Source organism: Paramacrobiotus metropolitanus, unplaced genomic scaffold (genome assembly GCF_019649055.1).
Source record: "Paramacrobiotus metropolitanus isolate TYO unplaced genomic scaffold, Prichtersi_v1.0 Parri_scaffold0000103, whole genome shotgun sequence".
NCBI lineage: Eukaryota > Metazoa > Tardigrada > Eutardigrada > Parachela > Macrobiotidae > Paramacrobiotus > Paramacrobiotus metropolitanus.
In genome coordinates, this window is record NW_026570323.1 from 434,875 (window position 1) to 460,984 (window position 26,110).

A 26,110-nucleotide genomic window follows, 5' to 3' on the forward strand; every position below is an offset into this window, starting at 1 on the left:
TGCAGCATAAAGTTTATACCGTAAATTGACTCCACGATATAAAACCGTTTTATAGGCTAAGCTGCTTAAAGCGTATCCGTAATGCCAAGGTGGGTTGTACCTTAACAGGGCCACCGGCTAACTCGGTATCCGTCAGCAGCGGAAAACGAACCAGAAACAATGCCGTGCCTAGCATCTCACGCCGGTTGGCGGTGGATGGATTTACTTTCCGGAGTGTGCAGGCCGCGGCAGCCCATCTATACAACCGCGAAGCAGACGTTTAAGCACAGCTGAAAATTCGTTTCTCCCGGCACACCGGCCTGTTCAATCAATCAATCGCCATCTCTACAAGAGACTTGTCACGATTTTGTCACTCACTTCTCGACGGCTGTGTAGATGACATTCTCCGGTGCCTCCAGTGTCGGGCGCTGGAGAATCATATGCAGACTCTCATGGCTCAGTGCTGCGAAATGCTCAGATTGGAAGACGGCTCCGTCCGAGGCATCAATCAGATCGAGGCACTTCTCCACAATACTGTCGAAACCCGGGCTCCAGCGGTTAGCCTGCAGGGAAAAAATATCAGCTACCCGCACAATGAAAGACAAGTTGCGTGACAAATATGATACGACTTACATTGTCCAGCGTTATCAGACAATTGCTTGCATTGAGATGTTCGAGAATGAACCCGCAGCAGTGTTCCACCAGCAGGGGTAAATCATACTTTTCAGCGCAGTACAAAGTGGAAACACGTTCTGCGCATCCAGGTCATCCACGGAATCCGAGTAAACATAGCTATCCAAACGCAGTACTTGATAAATTTTGCTGGAAATTACAGCCTAAAAATACTGGTCGCCCACCGGAGCATGTTAGCAAAAGCCTGGGAAGGGATATCAGGAATGTCGATTGGGTCTTGGGTGCTGTCGGCCAAACTCCCGTAGAACATGGCGTGGAAGACATCGCTGCTTAGACTCAGGATGTTCCTAAAACCGTTTCCTGATACTGAATTCAACTTATGCGTGTATTGGGCTATCTAAGACAGCGGCAGTTGCTGGTGGCGTCGCTACTTACTTGTGTGCATGGAAAATCTTCACGTCGCCATGTCAGTGCCATGATCGCGTCCCACGGCGAACTGCGCATCACTCAACTCGGCTAGGGACAAAGCGCGCTTCATGCGGTTGGCCAACCCAACCACTGCGCCGCGACGCTGCAAGGGTGCGAGCGATGCCGAGTTCTGGGACATGGTGGATTATCCAGAGAGATGCTCCGCAAACTGAATTTTGATCTGTAACTCAGTTATCTCTAGAAACGATAGACAACGTTGGTCTGCGCATGCACGCACGTTGGCTTTAAGAACTTGAGACGTACGACATCCCTCTCACGATGACAGCCTATCAAAGTTTCAAAAGGGAAGCCTAGAAATCAAAATAGGATTACGAAGGATAGATCGATATACACAAAGGAAGATTTTTTCAAAGTTTCGCAACCGGTTAACTTGCCACAAGACTGAACTGCAAACGCAAAATCACTGAGATTTACAAGCTTTTCAGTTCAACTTCAACATACACCCTGCAACCGGAAACATTTAGCACCGTCACCTGCGGGGGTTTGTGTATTGTACAACTGCATACTATTGCCCACCGTCCGGTTGACGAGGAACGGCTCCCCACCCACAGGCAGCGGTGCCATCGTGCTGCACGGTTCAGCCGGGGCCCTGCATCACGTTAATCCTTGAGAATCAGCTGTTTGCAGTTTACCTTCGATATTTTTGTATTTTCTGCCTGATTCTGTAGCAAACATCGGACGTTTGGCTGCCCATTTTGCGTTCGGTTAATTTTTATCTTGGTAAGGTGATTCTGGTGCAACATGCCCCGAGTATCAGGCACTGTAAGGCTGCGCGAGCGCAGTGCAATGGATCCACTTGTAGTTGTGCCCAAAGAACTGGCAATCAGCGAGGTGTCCTTAGTTGTCGGACGTGATCACGGCCAAGAGATAATCTTCTCTACATCCAAGTACGCCCTGTTGTACATACTTTATCCTCTTTACACGATGATCCCGCTGCAGCTGGAGAAGAGCTGGATTATTTTGCAGGGCTTCGTTGGCGAATGCGAGCCCCGTGTTTCATGCTTGGTTTTATGGAGATGCCAGCGAACCTTCTGCCAGTATTATCCAGCTTCCCGATGTTGTGCCCGATGCATTTGCCAATATGCTTAGGTACCTGAACATTTACCTGTATGGGCTTTTCTGTCAGCGTGCGGCGTGCGCCATAGTGCTGGTACTGCATATCAGTCCTAGATTATTTTTTAAATATTGAAATGCACCAGTACAAATTGTACAATTAAGTTATATTATTGGTTCTTTGTGGTCTCCTCGTATTACGGCCTCGATGCTGTGAAAATTGCTGGTATTTTCACTTTTCAGCCATGTTTATCAGGATTCCCTGGCCAGTCTGAACCCGCATAACGTCTTCGCCACCCTGAACGTGGCCGAGAAATTCAGTCTCCCACTGCTTGTGGAGCATTGCCGCAAGTTTATCTTTCGCAGTCTGCGTGCCAGCAGTTGCCTGCTGTTTCTCGATAATGTGAGTCGCATCATTTCGGAAATTCTGCATAGTCGTCTCCGCCTAGTGGTTTTTTACAGCTTAACTGTCTGGTCTGTTTTACAGGCCGTTCAATGGGGCGGTAAAGAGTTTATCAAACCGTGTCTGGAGATCGTGGACGCGTACACTGAGGTACTGTACCTCCCGGACTTCGCCACACTACACCCGAAAACGCTGGTGCTGCTGCTCGGACGCAAGACCTTAGCCGCCGAGGAAATCAACATTTACAAGGCCGCTGAGACGTTAGTATTATTGTTGTGCGGTTTTTTTGGGCCTATTTAATTGTACTCATCTCTGTAGCGAAACAAGATGCTTAAAAATAGTTAAAATACCTCAAATAATATATAAAAGTGAGACCGGATGTATTGCTATGTTGGAAGGCTCGTTCAGGCGCAGTATTTCGTACCAGGCTTTCAAATCTGATAATTTACTTTAGAAATCACAGTATTAGTATGGCAATGTTTAAATTAAGTACTAGTTTTGATTATCAGTAAGGATCAGCTGGCTGTATCTTCTGTTTTATTTTTGCTATATTTTCTGTTTTTTAGTTGGGCGACTGCTGCCTGCGCTCGCAGCAATATGGATCCATCGCCCACCAACCGGCGACTGTTGCTGGGCAGAGCCTTCGTTCTCATTCGATTTCCGCTGCTCACCGACGACCAGCTCCAAGAAGTCTCGAGGGAGGTCAGCCACTCGGTCAATCATAACACTACTATTATTTCTCACTCATTTTCCTGTGCGGCATTAACGCCTTCTTGATTGTATAGTTTCAGTTGTTGAACCCGGACGAGCTGCACAAAATTTCTCTCTACAAGACTGCGGGAATCAAGCCGCTCCCATTCCTCACGGCGCCCCGTCGACCTCCCGCCATCCGCGTCGGCGACGTGAAGTTCAAACACAAGGAACAAGTCTTCGTTAACGATGAACGCGTTGACTGCTGGGTCCCGGCGGAAGTCATCGCGGGGCGTCCAACGCACGTGGTAGTGTCGCTTTGTCATGAATGTCTGGGCGGCGAGGTGGTGTTGGTTCGGCGAGGTGATCTTATTCGCGCCGCGGAGTTTTTAATACCCCGTCGAGCGGTACTAGTCCAAGGGGAAGCGGCGAAATATATCCGGTGGGAGAACGGTGTCCACAGCGTCCGCTTCCTCCAAGGAGGAGGGTGGTCGGGGCCGTTCATGGAGCTACGAGTGCGGGATGTGGATGTGAAGGCGTGGAAGCGGGGCGTGCCCAGAGCGCCGGTGGGCAGTCTGCAGATGCCCGGCAGTTGAAGAGGAAACGTGAACGGCGTGGAAGGGATGATAGGAAGGCGTGATACAGAAGGGGTGGGTTGGATTCGTTCCGCTGAGGAAAAGTGGTGGCACTTTGATACAGATCCCTGCTCTTTAATTAGTATTTTTATTGGATAGTTAGTCGGTTCTCCTGTCTTTTGCCGGTTTTGTTGTGAGTTAGATGATGCGCAGTCCAAAGTCCAAACTGTGGTAAAGTTACTGCCGTAAAGTAGCGCCAAAGATGTTTGGCAGCAAAGGAAGCTTTTATAAAAGGTATCAACAGTGTAAGTGGTTCGTTGTTGCCTTACATGTCGATGTGCTCAAATAGAGCGATTGGAAATACGGCGGAAAATCTAAAACTCTACAGTGAGCCAGGTTCCTGTACCTGTCGTCAAGCGTAAAATGCGTGTAAACCGAAAGGTGCGATGGTGAGATTTTTAATAATAGGTATCATCTGTAGAATCTGTGGGAGTGCTGACTGCACTAATACATAGTACGAGGTATATCATGATGCATGGTATCATGAGTTTACAACCTTATTTTCGATCAATAAAATTCAAGCGCGAATAAATGTCCTTGCTTAGGGATATCGGATTTTTTCCCGTACGGATGATAAAGGTCATTTCTATAAGAACTGTCAAACTGCAGATACCTTCGCATACATGCAGTAACGTTATTTATGTGCTCATCATCACCATCTGCCTTGCCCACCGCGATCCAGTAGAAGAAATTTTGATGCAAGTCGTTTCTTTTAAACAAAAAACTGATATAACTAATAGTATTTTATAACTAACAATATATATCTTACGTAGTACTACGCGAATGCACTTTTTGTTATGTTGATGGCCTTTTGCCCAATAAAGAGAAAAAATAACTAATAGTAGTAAGTCCTAACTGGTACTAACTACTACTATTTTGTTACAATATCTGAATTATTTACACGCCCTGAAGGTATCCCAGTCGATAGCGCATGCACGCCCTACGAGGCCTAAAATAAACTTTTATTTAGTGCGCGTTTTTGGAGAATCTCAGTCATAATCAAAATAGCTAATACTCTGTGTAAGCGTTTCATAAGGTAAAACAATTGTCGTTAGTTCACAGACTGTTCACAAAATTAATTTACTGGGGCATACGGCCGCATAACTACAGTATAAGCACAATTCAAAAATACGTTCGTTTTCACATTTTGCGTAGAATCACACAGCTAACTAAAAACTCCAACCATTTCAGTGAAAAAGCATGGTTAGATTGCTTCCGTATATCCGGCATTTCAACAAACAAATGTTTTGTATTGTCAACCTTATTGTATTGTTCAACTGTATTGTATTTGAAATGTATTGTTCAACTTTATTTGACTGTTGTTATAGTAAACGAGGTTAAATAGAAGGAAATGACAATAAACGCAGTCGCTTGATCTGGTTTGGAATGGAGCTTTGCATACGGGGTATGGCTGTACTTGTAAGTTGTAAAGCAGTCCCATAGTATGTCTCGCGTTATTCTCTCACTTTAAGGGATTTGGCCCAGTACATAGCACCAAATTCGTGTACATACACGGGAACTTTCGCTGTCGCGCACTCCCAAACACTTTTTTGCATTGCTTTATGGTAGTTTGTAGCCAAAAGATTTGTATACATAGGCGTGAAATCCGTTTGTGCGCGCAGCATCCGGTTCGGGAGTTATGGCTGTTAGAATATTCCAAAAAGTTTAAATGCATTCAGGTGTACCAAAAGTCTCATTATGGACCGATCCCTTTCAAATTTTGCACATAAATGCGCATTACCATGAAGATTGTTTTGGTACGGATCCAGACTTTCATGATTTTTTTCGAATTTTAAAATGAATTATAACGCGGGGCCGTATGGGCGCCACGCGTATCCTCGACAGCGTTATTCTCTCACTTTAAGGGATTTGGCCCAGTACATAGCACCAAATTCGTGTACATACACGGGAACTTTCGCTGTCGCGCACTCCCAAACACTTTTTTGCATTGCTTTATGGTAGTTTGTAGCCAAAAGATTTGTATACATAGGCGTGAAATCCGTTTGTGCGCGCAACATCCGGTTCGGGAGTTATGGCTGTTAGAATATTCCAAAAAGTTTAAATGCATTCAGGTGTACCAAAAGTCTCATTATGGACCGATCCCTTTCAAATTTTGCACATAAATGCGCATTACCATGAAGATTGTTTTGGTACGGATCCAGACTTTCATGATTTTTTTCGAATTTTAAAATGAATTATAACGCGGGGCCGTATGGGCGCCACGCGTATCCTCGACAGCGAACAGCGGTGAACCCGGATGAGGCTTTATTGCCGAATCTAATGCGCACCGTGGCGCAGCAACACCAGACTAAAGAGGAAGGATCCTGCAGCCAGTGCAACTGTGCTGCAGATCCGTCAAAACAGCGCAGCAATGTGCGGGGTGGAAATCCCCAGAAACAGCGAATAGCTACTCAGGAGGGCGGAGCGCCCCGCCCTTACACCCCTTTTGCAGGCATCGCTACGTCCTCGGAGCGAAATCTCCCAGGATTCGGAGGATCCGCACCCCACGCCGGTTCGGTCGGCTCGAGTCAGCTCACATCCGGTTCGGTTCAGGTTGTGTTCCGGGTGAGGTCGGCTCCGGTTTGGTCCGAGTCAACCGTCTGGGTCAACGCATTGTCGCGCCAAATCCAGGGTCCAACCCGGAAACGGGTAAATTCCGTTGTTTCTTCAGCAGGGCAAAGGTCACGTTCTGGGGAAATTTGGGCAGGGGTTTGGGGTCTATGTGGCCCGTGACCCCTGCAAAAAAACAAAGCACGCAAATCCGCGGTGAAATCCACTGCTCCGTCCGGGGGGAGGTCGCCGTCCCAGGAAGTTCGGGCAGTGTTTTGGTGGGGGAATTTTTCGGCGTGGTGCTGGTGGTCGATCCGTGCCGTTGGGATCGGAGTTGGTGCTGCTGTTGGCGGTGTATCCGTTCTGGTTTCCCGCTGGTCCGGGTCGCGTTCGCCGTCGGCATCGCAGGAGGCAATTCTCGCTCCGCGGCATCTCCGTCCAGTTTGGGAGGCATCCGTCGCGGGGAGGCGTCCATCTCCGTCAGTTGGGAGAGGAATCCATCACGTTCCGCGGGAATGGGGGGCATTTGTAGCTCCACACATGGGGGTTAAATTGCTAGAAGTATTCTGGAAAAAAGCATGGTAAACTTGCGCTATCGCGCATTCTGATTTTCGATGTAAATTGGCGCAATACGTACCTTGAGAGGTCCACTGGCCATCTCAGCATCCGTTAACAGCGGACAGCGTACTCGAAACAAGACGCTGCCCAGCACTTCACGCCGGTTGGGGGCGGACGGATCCATGTTCTGGCGTCTGCAGGTCTCGGCAGCCCATCTATAACAAACGAAAACGTGACGGAGAACTGAACGCTTCTCCCAAGCGTAATAACTAGCAACGCTTCGGTATTACAGTGCAAAGCGACCCTTACGCCTTGACAGTTGTGTGTCGCGTTGGACAACCATCTGGACAGTCCAGTAGCTGAGGGTTACGAAGTGCTCCGATTGGAAAACGGCTCCGGTTGATGCGTCGATCAGCTCCAGACATTTCTCCACAATATTGTCGAAATCCGAACAGCCTGCAGAAAACAGCACACATCAAGCGAATCCGATGGAAAACTGTATCACATTGTAACTAACATTCTCCAGCGCCACGAGGCAGTTGTCTGAGTTGAGATGCTCCAAAATGTAACAGCTGCAGAGCTCGACTAGCAATGGAAAGTCGTATTTATCCGCGCAGGACAGAGTGGGAAATGCGTTCTCAAGATTCAGATCGTCCACTGCATCAGAATATACATAACTACAAAAAACAACACGCCTCTACACTCAAAATAACGGTTGCATGAAAAATGTAGAGAATTCACCCACCATGTAGAGAGCATGTTACCAAAGGCCTCGGACGGAATATCCTGGATTTCGATGACATCCTGATTTTTATCAGCCAAACTTTCGAAGAACGTGGCGTGGAACACATCAGTGCTCAGGCTTAAAAGCATTCTAGAAAATATTCAAAAACCCCACCAGTGAACACGACGCACAAATCACCTCCAAAGGAACTCCGGTGGCAAATTTGCCATGATCGTGGCTTCGACTCATACTTATGTGCGCGGAAGATTTTCACTTCACAATAATTCCGTCCCACGGGAAACTCAACATCACTTAACTCGGACCTGGAAAAAGCGCGCTTCATGCGTGCGGCCACTCCATCCAGTGCTCCGCGACGTTTAAGGTAGGCAGGAGAAAAAGAGTTCTCGGACATGATGAATTGTCCAGTGAGCCTGGTGCGGGAAGCTAAAGCAGCTAACTGTTTGGCAATCAGCAGTTAAGAATAGTATAGTATACGACTTAGGGCAGCTCAGACACCGCAAACATTCAAGCTAATTCAAGCCAGTAAAAAAATCAAAAAATCAAGAAGTCAAAAAACAGAAACAAAGTCGAGAGAAAACGAAATGTCGATAAAATCGATAAAAATCATAAAATCATAAACAAAACAAATTTAACAAAAGCTAATTTAAGCTATAAAACGGTAGATCTAAGATCTCGATGCTAGGCTGCTTGCTAAACAGCCCAGATACTGCACTAAGCACTTACTACTTACTGCTGTCACCGGAACTTGTAACCGGAAATGGATCGCGTCGCCGCCCGTGGGGTGAACATGCGCTGAACCTCCATACAAGGCACAGAATAGTCCAGACTCCAAACATGTGATGAATTATAGGCGATTAAATTTCCACGTGTTACGAGAATATTTTATGTATAATATTAATAATAAGGCAACTACTCTGCATATTACATAGTTTGACAAAGTGCAAGTCCGTTTTCAAACCTGTAGACCGCTGTAAGTGCGACGCAGTGAATAAGCGCACAGTTAAAGGCTAGATTTTAAATTATCGTTACCGTTATCGTTACCGGAAAACCTACCGTATGTGCCCCGAACAGAGACTTTTTAGTCTCTGTTATCTCTTTTTAGTCTCCGGTAACGATAACGGTATGACTCATCCCAAATTTACCGTTATTCTGACTGTACCGTATCGTTCTGCTCGCTAGGATAACGATAGATAGCGTTGGTATCGTTGGGCATCTCCGGTAGAATCTTGGAAGCCATGGAATTAGTGGATTACCGTTTTCTCAAAAGAAACAACTACTTTGAACATCGCTCTATTTACTAAAATATTTCAACAAACAAGAAAGAAAAATAATATTTAAAAACAATTTATTTTGTGAGGGACTAAACGCACCGGAAGTCGTCATTTCACTGAAACTGCCTCCCCACAAGCGGCTGGTCAAATTCACTTCACATTTTTAATTTAGTGAGACCGGTCCGAGCCCGAGCCGCACTCTGTATCGAGCGTTATCGTTGTGCTTAGCGAACACACAAACTTCTAACGGTGGCGAAAACCATGACGGTAGCCTACCGTTATGGTTACCGGAAAACCTACCGTGTGCCCCGAACAGAGACTAAAAATTTATCTACTCTTCACTGGATGCACTGCCGTAGAGCACTCAGTCTATCTCATTTGTCTCTCTCACACACGCCTCACACCCCAGTGGCGTTAATGACCAATACGCCGTGACGTGCCGAAGCACCTTGAATGGCTCAATCCCACGTTTTTCAAATATCCCGCTTACAGCGGTCTACAGGTTTGAAAACGGGCTTGTATCATAATTTATTTCTGATCTGCGCCGGGATGGCAACCGCCATAGACGTTGTTTCGCACGTCACCAATTACAGGAATTACACAGTGCGCCAAAATGGGAACTACGCATACGCTACGTATCACGTACAGATTGGCGCATGGTAGGCGCACTGTAATACCGGGGCCACTAACTGACCGCAGATTTTACCGAGCACACTACTCTTTTTTATCATGCATGTGTCTTTCGCTTTGTAGACCTTGGTTTTCTGTTAATTTTCATGAAAATTAATATTGCAGACAGACAGCACGGTTTGCAAACGCGCCCTAATTAAAAAATTACGGTAGGAGCACGCGTTGCTATGGAGCAGCCACGACTTCCCGGCTACTCGAAGGCTACTGCTTCCAACCGCCCTCGGGCGGCGTGGCGGCGCGGATCAGAAATTCTGATTCAGGCCCATTTGCTTTGAATACCACAATTACCCTTCGGCCACTTCCGGTGGCGTCAAGCAAAACTGATAAGTTTCGCTTTCGTTCTATATATCGCATTTCTTTTGCTCTGGTTATACTGACTGTTATACTCGTTTCTGACAATTCGAGCTTTTGGTAATCACTGGGCCTACGAGCGATATGTGATCCATGTTCTTATAAAAATGTTGAGGAAAGTTTGCCCCTTGGTAGCACAATCACGAACATTGCTGAATGCTTTGAGAGCAGACCGAACAAAATACTTTCGTCAGTCTCCTGGAATATCTACTACTGCTACAGGCAATGGAGACTCAGACAAGGACCCCGATCCCGAAGAGCAAGCCAGAAAATGGCAGTATTCGTATGAACTCATGCTAAAGGCAATACATTCTTAGAGACAGTTCGCCTTCCAGGGGGAGAACAATCTTTCCCCCTTAGGGGTGCCCATCATTGTCATTGACTTTTCACTGTTTCAGTATGATTCATAAACAGTAATCAGAACGTGACAAGTATATTTTGACAAGTATATGTAACGTGATAATTGCGTGATAATGTAACGTACTTATTCAAATATCTGCGATTATGTCGCGTCCTTCGACAAAGTCTCTATCAAAGTCTCCAGCGATGTCGGGATCGTTGGTTGACTTGCTTGCCAAACTGGACGAACACTTCGGATCATCCACCTACAAACCCACCTCAACCAACGCAGACATCTTTGCCGTGCTGATTCCTGTTGTCCAGAAGGTTGCGAAGGATTCACTGATATTATCTCAACGAGTAAGTGCCCTGGAAGCGGAGAATGTCAAACTAAAAGAAGAGCTCCAAACCGAACGTGAAATACGGGCAGGCGGTGATGCAGAACTGCTCCAGTCCGACGAAGCCCTGAAAGGCCACATTCAGCAGATTGATACTGACCAGAAGCAAGACGTTGGCACCCTTAATGAGAATATCGAGAGCCTAAAGGAATCACACTCTCAGCTGACGAAAACTGTGAAAGATCTACAAGCATGGAATGAAGCCGGCAGTGAAAAACCTGACATAATTGAAATCCAAGATGGCGGCGCACCCGGACATATCAGAATGTACACGCAATCGGCTCATATCAAACGCAATAATGCCTGTCCACCCCATAGCCGACGTGAATTTTGGAGCGCCAACAGGGAAAATGTGCAAGCAGATCATGTTCTAATTATTCGACCAACAGATGTGGAAGAAGCCGGTAACACTAACACACCCGCGAAGCCAGACCCACACACTATACGAACATTCAAAGCTTCTCTTCAGGATCATATCCCACCCGAAAACCGGACATTCGCACTGAAAAATGTGAAAGCGGGCCACGGGAAATCAGTGATCATGACGTTTCCAACTCGAGCGGACTACGAAAAAGGTAAGGCGGAAATCACTAGGCGCAGCGACAGTCTGAAATGCTCTGTGTCTGAACCGAAGAAGAAAATGCCTCGGTTAATTATTCGTAAAGTTAGCAAGGTCGTCTCTGAAGTTGAATTTATGGAAAAGCTTATCAGTCAAAATTCGCTGGAGAAGTTTCGGGAAAATATCAAAGTGATTGTGAAGCTCGAGAGCGGAAATGAAAACATAAAAACGTGTGCTTTTGTAATTGAAGTCAGCGCTAACACTGCAGAGTCTTTATTGAGAAGGGGAAAGGTTACAGTCGATTTTGAAATATGTCCAGTTGAAGAACATTTTCACATAATTCAATGCGGGAATTGCTGTCGGTACGGCCATCGAAAAGAAACATGCACTTCTGCAACACACTGCGGGTTTTGTAATGAATCACATCTTTTTGAAAACTGTAATTGCAACTGGGACGATGCTCCTAAATGTATTAATTGCATCAGTTCGGGAAGAAAGCCAGAGGAAAACCAACATCATGCGTTTGACCATAAGCGATGTCCTGTTTATCACGATACTAAAATAAAGGTCAGTAAAATTCTAAAAAACCGAATTTTTTCAAAAAACTAGCACCGACAACGAATGACCCGGATTCATATTATTTGTGTAAAAACGCAGAAAGTTCTTTTTGTAAAACGTTCGCGGGTTACAGTCGTGAAAGAAAAATGCAAGCACAAAACGAGACCGAAATTGTCCGTAGGTCAGGCTACCGGACCTCGCAAATGATTGAGCACACCGATATCCGGGTTGATAGCCCGGCACTGGAAGACCACACAGAATGTAATGTATTGAAAGTATACGTAATCGAAAAAGATACGGTGGGAAGAGCCAACAGGATAGACAGCGAGCTGAATAACGCGTGTGCTAGTTTTATGGATAATGGTGGACAGTGCACCGTTACTCCACAAGCTGAACCATATGAGCGTCAATCGGGAGTATTTTGTACTAATGATACTAAAGCTGAACACAGATGGCGTCAATCGGAATTTCAACTTAACGATCGGCTGAGCTTAACGGAGCAGTGCGATATTAACGAAAAATTTGTCGGGCTACCAAATGTGTCAACGGAACGTAATCTTAGTACGGAACGATCTGTCGGGCTACTCAAGTGGTCAACGGAAGAGAGCGGTAACAGCAGGGATACGTGTATAATTGAAAATTTGCACACGCAGTTATCGATAGTCTATCTGAACGTCAACGGCTTAAAAAGAGCATTTAATTTGTTCGATAAAGATTTCACTGAATTCATCATGAAACGTGATATTGTTGTACTAGTTGAAACACACCTGAAAAACGAATACGAAACAAAACAAGTGGCTGGCTATCAAACGGTGTCAAAGGTGCGAGCGACATTTGCAGGAGGCGGCATTACAGTATACTTGAAAAATGAGTTTAAGTGCAGTATTGTATACGACCAAGAAACAAGTTATGATGTTTTAGCCGTAAAAATAAAAGTTTCTGAAAAAGAACACGTTGTCATGGTATGTGCCTACCTCGCCCCGTATAACTCGGTAGTGAACGTTGATGATAAAGAAACTTTCGAAAAACTTACAGAAATAATTCAGCGGGCAAAGTCCGAAGGCTACGTTCTGTTATGCGGTGATTTTAATGCACGCATAGCCGATTTAAAACCAAAATCGTGGCAAGAAGATTGTCTCCTAGAAAATGAGTCGGGGAGTATTGAATATGTTTGTCTGCAGAATGTGGATAATCAGCATAATCGTCCGACAGCACGAGGGAGAAGGCTTATTGAATTTTGTAATGTGAACGGTATGACACCGCTAAATGGCCTGCAGTCATTTGGAAAATCGTTCCCATCTAAATTTACATGTGCACATTACAATGGTCAGTCAGTCGTAGATTATGTGATTATTTTTCAGCAGGCAGTTGAAAAGGTTTTAAAGTTTGATATTTTGGAAAATTCTGATTTCTCAGATCATTTGCCGCTTAAAATAGTGCTAAACGTGGACATCGCAAGGTCATCCAAAAGTAGCAATAAAAAGCGTACTGACAACATTTCTCTGATATCGCCGAACCTCGACAGCATGCTGTGTTTGCTACTCAACGGGAACGAAATCCGGTATATGGACAATACAGGTACAACCGTGTTTGACAGCGTGGTGGAATATGTAAGACAAAATATTCGAAAACAGCGGATACCTTTTGACCCTTTTACACCACAACTTCAGATACTGCAGAACGAAATTTCCGAACTAAAAAAGATCAAAATACAATGCTGGAAAAACATGAATGCAAAAAACAATGAAGAAACGCGGGAGGTCTTCTGGTCGGCAAAAAAAAAGTTTCAGAAAAAAGTGAAGCAGTATAATACCATCTACAAACAAGAGTACTGGAATCGAGTAAAACGATTGCAACTCGAAAACCCAAAAATGTTTTGGAACATATTAGGCTTCCGGGGAAACGAAATCAAGTGTGACTCTGCTGTTCCTCTCAGCTTGAATGACTTGTACGAACATTTTAGACAACAGGCAGCCTATGTTCCAGCGGTAACCACAACCCAAAACCAAAACCTTTGCCCCTCGATACCAGTACTCGATTCCAAAATCACTGTGTCAGAAATTTTGAGAGTTGTTCGAAAAGCAAGTGCTGGAAGCAGCAGCGGTTCGTTTCCGCTATGCACTGAAACGTTCAAACAAATGTGTGCATATGACCCGTTTTTGCAAATTTTGGCAGATACATTCAATTTTGTGTTTGACACGGGATTTATCCCACAAGATTGGCTAAATGGCACGTTGACGCCGGTACCAAAACCGGGAAGAACGTACAGTCCTGAAAATTGCCGACCAGTGGTAGTAGAACCGTTACCAATGCGTCTGTTATCGTCAGTTTTAGCAAAAAGGATTGAGCTGTGGGCAAATATTGAAGACGATCAGGGTGGGTTTCGCGAAGGCAGGAGCACAATGGATCAGGTATACGTATTACATATAATCTGTGAGAAATATGCCTTCCAGAAAAAGCCGGTTTTCCTTGCTTTTATCGATTTCACGAGTGCATTTGACACAGTGTGCCACCAAAAATTGTGGGAACGTTTAAGGAATTGGGAATTTCCTCAAAAATGCTGCATTTTTTAAAAACCATGTATTGCGCAGCGCAAAACTGTGTGAAATGGAACAACGAGTTTTCAAAATTTTTCCCGTTAGAAAAAGGTGTTAGACAAGGAGATCCGTCGTCAGGAATGCTATTCGATTTATACGTTGACCTTTTATCAAAATATGTGAGAGAGGGTCGTACAACAGCAATTACACTTGGTGAGCTGCCAGTGTACCTCCTGAAATTTGCCGACGATATTGTACTGATAAGCGGAAACGAAGATGAGTTGTTGATTTCGATAGATCGATTAAGTCAGTTTTCGCGGGAACATGAGTTGATAATCAACTACGCCAAGTCATTCTGTATGGTAGTGAGAGGTGGTATGCGAAGTCCTATTTCCTGCCACATTGAAATCGACGGGCGAAAACTAGAACAGGTTCCAGAATTTCGGTACCTGGGTTTTGTGTTAAACGAACAGTGTGATCTTAAAAAGTCAGCTAGACATTTAACTGAGCGGGTAAAAATGAGATATAACATGGCAGTACAGAAATTGTCGGGGTTAAAAGCCGGGTTTACGTGGAAGACTGCGCAAACGATTTTTGAAGCAGTTGTAGGAAGCGTAGTAACATACGGGTCGGAGTTATGCGGAAAAAACAGCGAAATTGACAAAGTACAAATCAACTTTGCCAAACGGATTTTCAGCCTCAGAAGTACGACGAACACCGCTGCTATTCTATACCTCTTGAATCTGTTACCACTAAACTTAAGACAAGTAAGGCAGCAGATGCGCTTTTTTGAAAAACTCAGTCGCGCAAACTCAGGCACTCTTCTACGAGCAGCACTTGAGGAAAGCATTTTGGTCAGCAAAAAGAGAACGCGTTAAATGTTGGTTAAAAAACGCGCTTAGGCAATTACCGGAAGACATCGAAATTGACTTAACAAACACCGTCCAAGATATTCGTAATCAGCTAGCAAAGCTGAATTCAGCTGACATAATGTCGAGGCTAGAGAAAACGTTTCGGATGAACCTAGTTAAGTCGATCCAGGATAATGCTGCCAGGAGCAGCAGGTTGCGTTTTTTGTTTCAGTGCCTACCAGAAAGCGGAGAAGTGCACCTGTTGAAAACGATGCCGGCAATGACAAGCGGAAACTGGGTGAAAATGTTGACTTCTGGTCACTACCTTGCTGTGGAGACAGGAAGATGGAACGCTGTGCCCCGGGAGGAGCGGATATGTAACTTCTGTGAGGTTGTGGAGGACGAGTATCATGCTCTGAATGAATGTCCTGCATATTTCCCACACAGACAGAAACTACAGGAGCGACTAGCTGCCCATAAACTTTCAATACAGGATGGCGGACTAGTGGAAGCAATGCAGAATTTACTACGGAGAAAGGAGAAGCCGATGGAACACGAGAAGACATTGTTCTTTTTTTTAAGCAATTTTTTTAACCAGATTTTGATAGATAGCCGCAAAGTATTTAGCGGCGAACTATTACTGTTGCCTATGTAAAGCCTTAAATTGTGCACGGTATAACTAAAATGCAGTCGAATCCACCTTTGTTTATTTTCACATGAGGTTTTTACATCTCTAAATTGTTTTTTTTAATATCATTTTCTTGACATCTTCAGTGTCTGTTGAAAAGATCTTTTGATTGTTTATGCTTAAGCATACGGCACAACGCATGGTGTGCCCCTGCCAGAAGAAATCTGGGCGAATAAAGTTGTCTTGTCTTGTCTTGTACCATAACCCGGACGACATGGTGGATCCCCCGACCATATCTGTCACCTGCTGTCGACTCATCGAATCCCTGCGGGACCCGAGCCATTGTTCTACTTCTCCTGTTACGTTCGGTGTTTATCCTCGACCTGTTGAGGATTTCATGCTATACTACGGAGAAGGCTTAAACGCCAGGTAAATTGACGGAACACAACCAGTACATGCATCATAGGTAGTCGATCATAGGTTATAAATTTATGGCAGAAACATCTTGGATTCTTTTTCTGCAGACAGATCTTCCTGCATAATGCCGGCACTGAAGAGCTGGAGCATTTATTCCGTGTTTGTGATCCAGCCCCGTTTGGACGAAATAGAGAGCGTTCTGGACGAATCCTACCGTAAGGCTGTCAAATTGGACGTGAACAAGTTTTCGGCCAAGTTCGACGCGGAGCGATCGGGATTACTGGGACGAATAAAGAGCGATCTGCTGTCGGGAGACGAGCACAACCGACATGTCCAGGCCGAATTGTATAAGCTCAATGTTTACGGTAAGCAAAACGTCTGCTCCTGGTAGACTGTATGTGGAGTATTTGCATGCGTAACGATTAACGAAATCATTTGCATTTTAGATATACGGTGTGCCGTAAAGCGTAGGTTGTATAAAATAGCGCGATAATTTTCTGTGCGAGGGACAATGAGTTAGCATGCTTGATTGCGATTTGCGATCGTTCATAGCGCGAACTTTTTACAACCATAAATATTTCAGAGTAGTACTTCGACTGGGCTGTTCTTAATTTTGAACAACATAAAATTAACAATAATATCGTTGTACTCAGGCGTAGGCTCATAACGAACGGGAACGAGCTGCATACAGCCGGACATCGTTGAGCAAATTTGCCCCAAATTATAAAAATTAGCGTAGATCTCTACGATTTCGCTGTACCACCTGTACGTACAAATACAAGAAAACTTGCAGTCGTGTACTGCGAGTAGTACTTAGAGGTAATTTTATGTGCTGTGTTTCGGGCTGCAGGAAAAGGCGGCTTCTTCAAGAAGCACACATACACCCCGCGGGGCGCCAACATGTTCGCCTCCCTGGTTGTCGTCTTTCCCACAACCCACGAGGGCGGTGCACTGGTCCTGCGTTCCGGCGGCAAAGAATGGACGTTCGACGCCGCCAATGAACTGGCCGCCCTTCGCACGCCGTCCATCGCGTACATGGCCTTCTTCAGCGACGTGGAACACGAGATTCTCCCGGTGCTGAGCGGCCACCGCGTGTCATTGACCTACAATCTCTACTTCGCGCCACCGACATTCCCGAGTTCAGCATCCCCGTTAGCCAGGCGTCCCGCGACAATGAGAAGGCGTTCCAGTCTAAGTTAACGAAACTTCTGGATCAACCGGATTTCTTGCCGGAAGGTGGACTGCTTGGTTTCGGTCTGCAGTACCAGTATCCCGTGTCGGTCGATCCGAAGAAACCCTTTGCGTCCACCATTGAGTATCTTAAAGGTAGCGATGCGATGATGCGCCGCGCGTGTAGATCGCTGTCGCTGCCTGTCCAGCTGAAGATATACACGCTGGATGACAGGACCTCGGTGGCGGTCTTAACGGACCATGTTATTCATCTGGATGAAGAGAAATGGACCGAATTAGGCACGTATGTTTTTGAAGTCCTGGGCAAGGAGCCCGGCGCAATTTTCCTTCTGTCCCAGTACTGCAGTTATCCGGATGGTACCGATCTCAGAGAGGACATTAGGGAGAGGGGTGGTGTGGAGATTCAGTGGATTACGGAGATAACCAAGCAGAACGTGACACGAACGGCGTTTGTGTTTCACGGGAATCAGCCCCAGCAGGATTACTTCTATGGAACCCTGTGTCTGGTTGCAGAAGTGGGCCCTGCCCAGGATCGGACGTCGGTTAAGGGTTATATGAAACCAAAAGAGGACAGTGATGATTGTTCTGATTCGGTTTAGCGCGTATTGGCGAAATTAATATCATGTGTGCCACAGTTGTACGCCCGACTTTGATTTTATGCGGCCAATGGCACGCTATTAACGTCACAGGTCACTTATAGACGATTATACTGTTCAGACGTATTATACATCTGTACGTGTCTAAATAATACAGTACGTATCTAAAGCTATAATAGTTGCTGTCAAATATGCTACGTATTGGGACTCTGATGCGAATTGTATCTAGGTCATAACTCTCGAGTGCGCAACAACTCACGCACTGATTTGTGAGTCAGACAGATTCACTGATAACGCCGCGCGCATTGGTCAGATGGAGAATCAGTTGCTGAATTAGAAAACCGAGCTGTTGAGCTCGGTTTTTTAATTCGCGCTCACATTCATGACCGCATGTCAACTCTTTAAAATCATCCTGCGCTGCTAATAAACGTTCGTAGTGATCCAGGCTGCATTAAACTGTAGGTAATTACGCTGTACTTACTGTAGTTCGTCATTAAGTTTTAAGATAATGAGGTTTAATTAATTAACCTGATAATTAGTAACTGAGCGAAAATATGAACTAACTAGAGTCATTCACGCCTAACTAGCACATTTAGCAGCTAATTAATTAGCTAATCTGCCCCTAATTAGTAATTTCGCACCTGGTTTTTTTAGCACCTAATTAGCAAATTTATTACACATGAAGAAAAAATTAATTACATGTCATTAAGCTATGTGAGATTATTTTTCTTAACAAGTTTGTGCTTGTTGTGTTGCGTTGTCCATGGTAGTGAATGGCACTGAATGCAGATTTATTGCAGAATTCACGGTGCTGTCAGATTTGGTGTTTATTTCTAAGAGTGTATCCGTTATCAGTGTATCCGTTATCAGTGGAACATGCTTCACTTTTTTTCTCTTAGTCATAGCGGAAAAATGAGTAACCGATACGTGCGCAGCAGTCGTGCCGCAGATACAAGCGGGCTGCTGATATTTGACAGTCCTAAATAGTAATCGTTTTGGTTGTGGTTTTAGTAAAACGAGAACTAGTATTAACGTCATAATGTTGTGGAAGTAGGTGTCTGTACGTACGAAGGTCAGTGTTGGTCATTGCAGTAATGACTGGTTTGCAACGTGTTGAATTAAATGCAAATCCACGTCCAGAAAAATGAATTTTTATGTACCAGATACGGTTAAATACCAGTGAAATTCTGCTCAAATGAACACCTGCAAAACAATTTCATATGTAAAAATTGTAACTTAAATGATAACGTAATGACATTGTGTATACTGATAAGACGTATTATATACATTCATTACCGAGAAACTACATTATTACTAGCGGTGGTTGCGAACCACATTATTGCACGAGCGCGAGCGCCAGTACCACTGGGAAATGGTATTGGGATTGTGGAATTGGAAAAGCGTGACGTACGCTCTTCGTGGCGTCAGACAAATTTTTTGCTCTTGACGAAGACTTATTGCAGCACCGCGCTTCGCGCTCGGTGCAAATTATGATTTTTATAACGGAGAAACCACGCCTCTGAAACCACATTGTTTTTTCGTTTCCATCCACGCCGTAGCCACTTCTTTAGGCAGCTTCAGATCCTCGTTTTCTGCGCATTTTTCGCGCTCGTTGGCTTCCACCTGACACAGTTCTTCCGGCAGAAAATTATTGTCTGTGTTGGTGTTGCTGAGCTGTCGACCGGAACTACGGTGGGCACTTGAGCCGGCAGGCCTGTGGAACAGCAGCCCACCCACAGGCGCCGGTGCGTTCCAGTGTCCAGCTCAACGCATAGCACTGCTTTTCCTCGTTCTTGGCGCTCACACTGCGGGTCAGGGCGACGTCCAGAAGTAGGATCCCATTGTCGGCTAGCGGTAGCAGATCGAAATTGTGATGTCGTAGCAACCGTAACCTTTGTTGTATTTATGACCTCTGTCCAGTGTGATATTTAGTGAATCATGTTTGCATTGTTAGTCCGTCAGTTAGAAGATAAACCGGTGAGCGGCAAGTCGTGATAGAAATCATCGCCCTAGCGGCGTTTCTGCTCCTTCCGGTAATAATCCAAGCAAGCGCAGAAACAGTCGGGCACGCCAGCACCGGTAAAACTACACAATAAGTTCCGGTTAAAAATAAATACAATTAATGTTTGTTTGCACTCTGTACAATTACAGGTATCAGTACTCGTACTGCTTTCAACAGATCTTCAGTTTACGACGAGCACTGCAGGCAGTATGCAGTCTCCTTAATGTTATACACTGACCGGCTACGTTTTGCGGTAAACTTTTAGCGCGATTCCGTTGTTTACGTACTTATGTTTACGCTGCTTGCTTTGCAGGCCCGACTCACCGGAACCGCACAAATTTTCAGCTTGCCGACTGCAACCATTGCTGACTGTTTATTGTGTTTTTCGTTAACTGCTCGCTTTTTTTGCATGTCACGAGTCACACAGAGAGACACAGTCACACAGAGTTTTTGTTTTTGCATGTCACGTTTTTTGCACACAGACTTAGGACATATATACTAACAGGAGTATTCCCGCCACTGAATTTTCAATGACCGTAAACGACGTTCTCAAATGCTGCTAAAGTCACGCGCTGCAGAGCCATGTGGCTTCGTTCATCAAATTGCTGATCCGATTGGAAAACGTTCCATCTCAGACAACACATCTGTATACGTACACTCTGTCCTGCGTAATTCATGCATCATTGTTTTCGCCTCCGGCAATTAATACAGTACTGCCATACACGATGCCACTTGTTTAATCACCACTCACCAGTGAAAGTGAAATTAGTCATCCCATTATCAGCGTAAACTAATGGCTACCACGCACTGGCTTGTTTACTTGAGATTTCTCTTTTTTTAACAAAAAATATGGAATGGTTTACCGCTTGCTTCAAAACAATTCATACGATAACAATGTACACGATAATCACTTACCCACTTTACTGTTTAGTAGGGCATACTTAATAATTTTAATATCATTTTACTGGAATAGCACAAATCGTTTGTTGTGAAACCAGCATCCGGATGGCAATTTGAACCGGAAGACGTTCAGTCTTATACTGTAGAATAAAATAGCCAGTATTGTGCTCTATCGCAATCGCACGGAACTTGTGTAAAGAGTACCAAATCCTATAACCATGTGAAAACCGGACGCATAAAATTATGTGCCCGCAAGACTGTATTTTACGTGGTTAATTATACTTGGTATAATTTACCGGGTTTAGTTACTTTTTATTGTTTTGTAAGTTGAATTAAAATGTTAAAATGATGATAAAAAAATGGTACTCATGATGCTCAGTTCCCGTGAAATTATAGTGCTCGATATTTTGATATTCCCATTATGTTGTACTGTGGTTAACGTATTTTAGCAACTCAGTATGCTTCCGTTTGTGTAATAAGATTTTCGTTCTGTACAGAGTTGTCAGCGACAACAACTTCGTTCAGATACAGACACTGCCACGCGTGTGCAGTACCGCTGATACTTCCGGGTTGTTCCGTCCAGATGTTTACTGACACGTCGATCATTTTCTGTTATTTATTTGTAGCTGCTGTGGCAAGGGTATGGCATAAAATGCTGTGGCATTTATGATGCCAGATTTCCATACCATACTGCAACTGTATTATCGGTGGTTGTCGCAATTTTTGGGTTTTTATGACTACGTAAATCTATTCTACCGGTACCGTAAAGATCCCGGAATTTTACGGGAGATACTGCGTACTCTGCATCTTTTGCATTCAGTCATGAGAAATGCAGCTATTATCTTTCAGTTCCCACGTAATATTTTCCGACGAAAATTTCCCTTTCTGTACAATCGCCCCAGTCGCCTAATATGCTTATACATCGCTCTTTTTTTGATATGTTTTACCGGGAAACTACGCTATGTGGCCGAAAACAGTGAAGCGCTACGAGTAGAGCTTGAGTTTTCTGCGGACAAACCCACCCCCATCTTTAGATCTCCTGAAGTTGATGATGGAATTATTTTCGATCGAGAACCAGTAGCTGAAGCTTCTTATGGACGTTGGTACATGAGCAATCTTAGTTTGCGATCGTCATCATACGCATTGTCCAGCTTCGGGTTTGACACAACCGACTTGACCAAAATTTGGCCGGAACTTGTACAGAACAGTGCTAATGACCGCATTGAGAATCAGTTACTATACGCCAAATATTCCGATGACGTAAGAAAGGGGCACCATCAATTAAACGGGCCGAAAACGATTTTATTCGCTGGCCAAAAAGGGAAAATTAGCTCACGTCTGCCAGTTGGGAAGGCCCACTTTTTTGAAATCGGATGTCCAGTAAACAATTGTCAGATTATCTATGACAACGAGAAAGCCAAGGAGGCTGATGCCATTGTTTTCAAAGATTTTGTCAACGGTGAGTTTCTCGAGGTAAGGAAGTGAAGGTTTTAGAGCCGTAGTAAGTACATATATGGATGGGTTCGTGGCTTTAGCCACATGCTAGCACGACATTTTTTTCCGCAATAACTGTGTATCATGCAGAACTATCTTTAGAAATGTGAAATGATAAGCACGAAAATGTCTTTGAAATATAAAAGAAACCATCAGCTTTGAAAAGGTGGTTTGTAAATGAGGTTTCGTATACTTCTATTCAAACTTTGCTTATGCTTTATTCAGACTGTAGAAGGAGCTTTTGTACACACCACTGTAATGTTAATGCCGTTATATACAGGGCTACAAGCGTCCACAAAATCAAATCTGGATCTTGTCTCTACTGGAATCGCCGGCTTATACGAAGAACTTTAAGCTACTTCAGTACAAAGACAAGATCAACTGGACTGCCACGTAAATTAACAGCGTTTTCGCTGAACTTGATCATGATGTGATGCAATTTTCATGAGATTTCTTTTCACATAGCAAAACTGAAAAGACTACAACTATATATTAGCATACTATCCAAGCAGCCAGCCCTTGTACTGTATTTTGCACTTAAAAAATATTTGTCATAATTTGAAAATAATTACTTCCAGCTACCGGCACGACAGCGAGATAGTGACACCATATCGCAAATTTGTTATTTTGACCGGCACATCAAATCGAAAAACCAGACTGAAAACATCGCCGCCAAAAAACGGGGCTTCCAAAATCATGGCGGTCGTGTTGCGTGGTTTGTGTCCAACTGTGAGGCGCGCAATAACAGGCGAGCGTATGCGGAGGAATTAGCAAAATATTATCCAGTAGACATCTTTGGTAAATGTGGAACACGCAAATGCGACTCAAACCAACCAGAGCTTTGCCGCAGTGTTTTGCAAAAGGACTACAAGTATTATTTGGCTTTTGAGGTAAAAAAAGTGGAAAAATGCTCGTACGCGTGGTAATTTAATTGTTATTGATTGTTACATTACTCAGAACAGCAACTGCCGGTGGTACATTACAGAAAAAATCTGGACTGCACTGGGGTAAGTAAAACAAGTATCGAATATCGAAAGAAAGGTTAAAATAATTATCCATTTCTCATATCCACGACAGACCACTTAAAAGCGATAAACTAAAATTTCTTAGCGCTCGACGAGCTTACCTTACCACAGCCCTAGAGCCGGGAATATTCCTCTTATCCTCTATGTACATGTAATAGCTGCCTCTGTTTATTTAATTTTCTAGAAAGGTCGAATCATATCATATCTAGAAAGTGTGTTTTGTTAAAAATTGGTCGACCGGTTTTTGAGAGAAAATTCGGACATTTGGGAGTTGTGCAGATGGTAGTTTGTCATAACTTTTAAATAGAAAACTAAACTGTACTTCTAAATACAAAACAATTACCAGAGTATTATTCAGGGCGTGGTGATCTTTACAGGTCGGAAGTGGTACCAATCGTCATGGGTGCTCCAGTTTCTGACTACGAAGCCGTCGCTCCATATCGCTCTTTTATACACGTGGATAACTATGATCACCCGAAGCAGTTAGCAGCGTATCTGCATCACTTGGACAACAATGACGCGGAGTACAACGAATATTTCCGGTGGATTGGTACGGGAGAACTCATTGGCACGTTCACCTACTGCCGATTATGCACGTACGTAAACAAGGCTTCTCAACGTACTACAATTAATTTTTCACTATTTACTGTAAGTAAATTATTGTATATAATTTACAATGTGAATTACACTGTACATGGACGATCAAACTATAAAAATGTTTCATAAAACAGCGTGAGCATGCACTGTTATACCGGCCTCCCTTTCACATGAAAATAGCAAAGCAGGTTCTAGCTAAAGCTCGGTGTGTTAACATACCTAAACGTTTTACAGTTTTATGACTAACCATAAAACATTTCCAGGCTAATGCATTCAGAAATCCCATGGAGAAATTACGCAGACATTCACAATTGGTGGCAGATGGGTGGAACGGCATGCAGCAATGAGAAGAACAACTTCACACCAACAAACAGATGATCATAAATAAGGGAGGTGCCCATAATTTAAAAAGCGGATTACAGATTTTCAGGGCACTTAATAATGTCAATGTTAACATAACTGTTGGATTCAGCCGGGATTGTCCCTTCTATACTACCATGGGATACGGAATTCACCTACTGACCAGCGGAATGTTTCCATTTTCTGTGCATGTGTCCTTGAAAGCTGCCCTGCTTGCTTTGACCGACTGCATAATTCCTTTTCCTACAGGAGATACGATGTACATAGCCTGCTTTCGGCGATTGCATTTTAAGGAGACATGTATTCGTATGTGCACTCAGCATGTGGGTGGAATTTTGTCGGTACCATAATTACGCGTGTTATGTCGTATCACATTTGGAAGCTGTATCTGTATAGCCACTTTTAACCGGGGGGTATAGCTTTCATGTCCTCATGGCATGGGGAATGCCTTTGGGTTCTTGCTAACATCTTCAAACTCTTGGCACTTCAGAATTGTTTTCCGGAAACTGAAAAAACAAATAGTCAATTTGTGTACGTTAGTGAACTAGACTTTTTTCGAATTCGGTAGCACTTTCTGTCTATTTTGATATAAATCGGTCTAACGTCTACAAGTTGACTCGGCTAACTAACAATAAGAACTAGCAACGAAAACTTCGAAGTCCACGTGTGAAAATGTCCCAGCGCCCAATTGCCAAAACAAAACAGTTTCTATCTTTGCGGCCAGTTATCTACGGAAAGAAAAGTACAACAAGATAGAAATTTCTCGCGCCAAATTTTCCAGCTCTAACGAAATGTTCACGGCAGATTGTCCTGCGGCAAGAAGTCGCGGTGCTCTATGCATTTATGCCGCTAATAGTTTAAATCGGACAACGTCCACCTGGTTATGGATGAGCTCAGAATGCTCTTTCCTCGCAACGAAATCTTTGAACTGAAAACGCACACAGAAACCAAGCGGTTAAAAAGCAAATAAAAATAACAAAATAAAAATAAAAAAAAGAATTCACTTCAACCTTTCCTGTGCTCGCAACTGCTACATTCATACGAGTAAATCATTCTTTTATTCTGCTGCATTCTAATAAATCTTGGACAGTGTATCGAACGGTACGTTTCACTTATCTCAGTTATCTGTATATTGAAATCTCGAACCACAAAACAATTATTTCTCAGCATCACACAAGTATACACATAAATTAATTTATAAGTTCGAGCTACTGTACTTCGCATGGGGCCTTAAGTTTTCCCCTCACACAGTACGGGAAATTTTGTTTTCCCCCGCACATGTGTAAGTATTATTATGTATAAGTATTATTATGTCTTGCAATTTTTTCGAGGTGTATAGTTGCAGCCGCACAGTCTCTGCATTCCTTTCGTATAACATACGAAAGGAATGCAGCCGGAAGTGGCTTTCGCAGCTCTGCACACATATTGGAGAACCGATAATTTACGATTTCTCTCATTTGCTACGATTAATGAAGCAGTGTAGCAATTGTAATCAAAATCTTACTGACAATTTCAGCGGCAATTTCTTACTGACTGGCCGTACGTACTTCGTTGCCTGATAATCATGCGACTGTCAGCTCCGCCCATGATGCCGGAGATGATCTTTTGGTG

The 26,110-nt window shown here is 44.0% G+C and overlaps 5 protein-coding genes across 6 annotated transcripts; 4 read left to right on the top strand and 1 right to left on the bottom strand.

The window, feature by feature from the left end:
• The first annotated feature begins 1,746 nt into the window (after positions 1-1,746).
• LOC129597325 (BTB/POZ domain-containing protein 6-like) lies at positions 1,747-4,129 on the top strand. The gene is made up of 6 exons (XM_055494810.1): positions 1,747-1,988; positions 2,068-2,190; positions 2,398-2,557; positions 2,642-2,817; positions 3,124-3,259; positions 3,343-4,129. Exons 1-6 carry the CDS (start codon positions 1,843-1,845, stop codon positions 3,841-3,843), a joined length of 1,242 nt encoding a protein of 413 aa, XP_055350785.1. The 5' UTR covers positions 1,747-1,842; the 3' UTR covers positions 3,844-4,129.
• A 2,042-nt stretch (positions 4,130-6,171) lies between these two features.
• LOC129597323 (uncharacterized) lies at positions 6,172-8,734 on the bottom strand. 2 transcript variants are annotated; one of them, XM_055494808.1, is made up of 7 exons: positions 8,466-8,734; positions 8,038-8,158; positions 7,736-7,864; positions 7,508-7,667; positions 7,300-7,446; positions 7,070-7,205; positions 6,172-6,998 (listed from the first exon to the last, which is right to left on the bottom strand). In XM_055494808.1, the coding sequence occupies exons 1-5, from the start codon at positions 8,569-8,571 to the stop codon at positions 7,402-7,404; spliced, it is 561 nt and encodes a 186-aa protein (XP_055350783.1). In that variant the 5' UTR covers positions 8,572-8,734; the 3' UTR covers positions 6,172-6,998; positions 7,070-7,205; positions 7,300-7,401. The 2 variants fall into 2 exon arrangements, with proteins under 2 accessions (XP_055350783.1, XP_055350782.1); XM_055494807.1 differs by having other exon boundaries at positions 7,966-8,158.
• Positions 8,735-10,075: 1,341 nt separating this feature from the next.
• LOC129597347 (uncharacterized) lies at positions 10,076-12,943 on the top strand. The gene is made up of 2 exons (XM_055494834.1): positions 10,076-11,188; positions 11,254-12,943. The coding sequence occupies exons 1-2, from the start codon at positions 10,552-10,554 to the stop codon at positions 11,361-11,363; spliced, it is 747 nt and encodes a 248-aa protein (XP_055350809.1). The 5' UTR covers positions 10,076-10,551; the 3' UTR covers positions 11,364-12,943.
• A 2,371-nt stretch (positions 12,944-15,314) lies between these two features.
• On the top strand, positions 15,315-17,534 carry LOC129597316 (uncharacterized). The gene is made up of 3 exons (XM_055494800.1): positions 15,315-16,346; positions 16,442-16,699; positions 17,185-17,534. The coding sequence occupies exons 2-3, from the start codon at positions 16,459-16,461 to the stop codon at positions 17,532-17,534; spliced, it is 591 nt and encodes a 196-aa protein (XP_055350775.1). The 5' UTR covers positions 15,315-16,346; positions 16,442-16,458.
• A 4,752-nt stretch (positions 17,535-22,286) lies between these two features.
• Positions 22,287-25,091, top strand: LOC129597312 (glycoprotein 3-alpha-L-fucosyltransferase A-like). Its single transcript, XM_055494792.1, is given in 7 exon segments — positions 22,287-22,482; positions 22,798-22,910; positions 23,096-23,139; positions 23,142-23,407; positions 23,475-23,524; positions 23,920-24,138; positions 24,403-25,091. Coding segments are annotated over 7 exon segments (864 nt in total). The 5' UTR covers positions 22,287-22,425; the 3' UTR covers positions 24,518-25,091.
• The last annotated feature ends 1,019 nt before the right edge of the window (positions 25,092-26,110 follow it).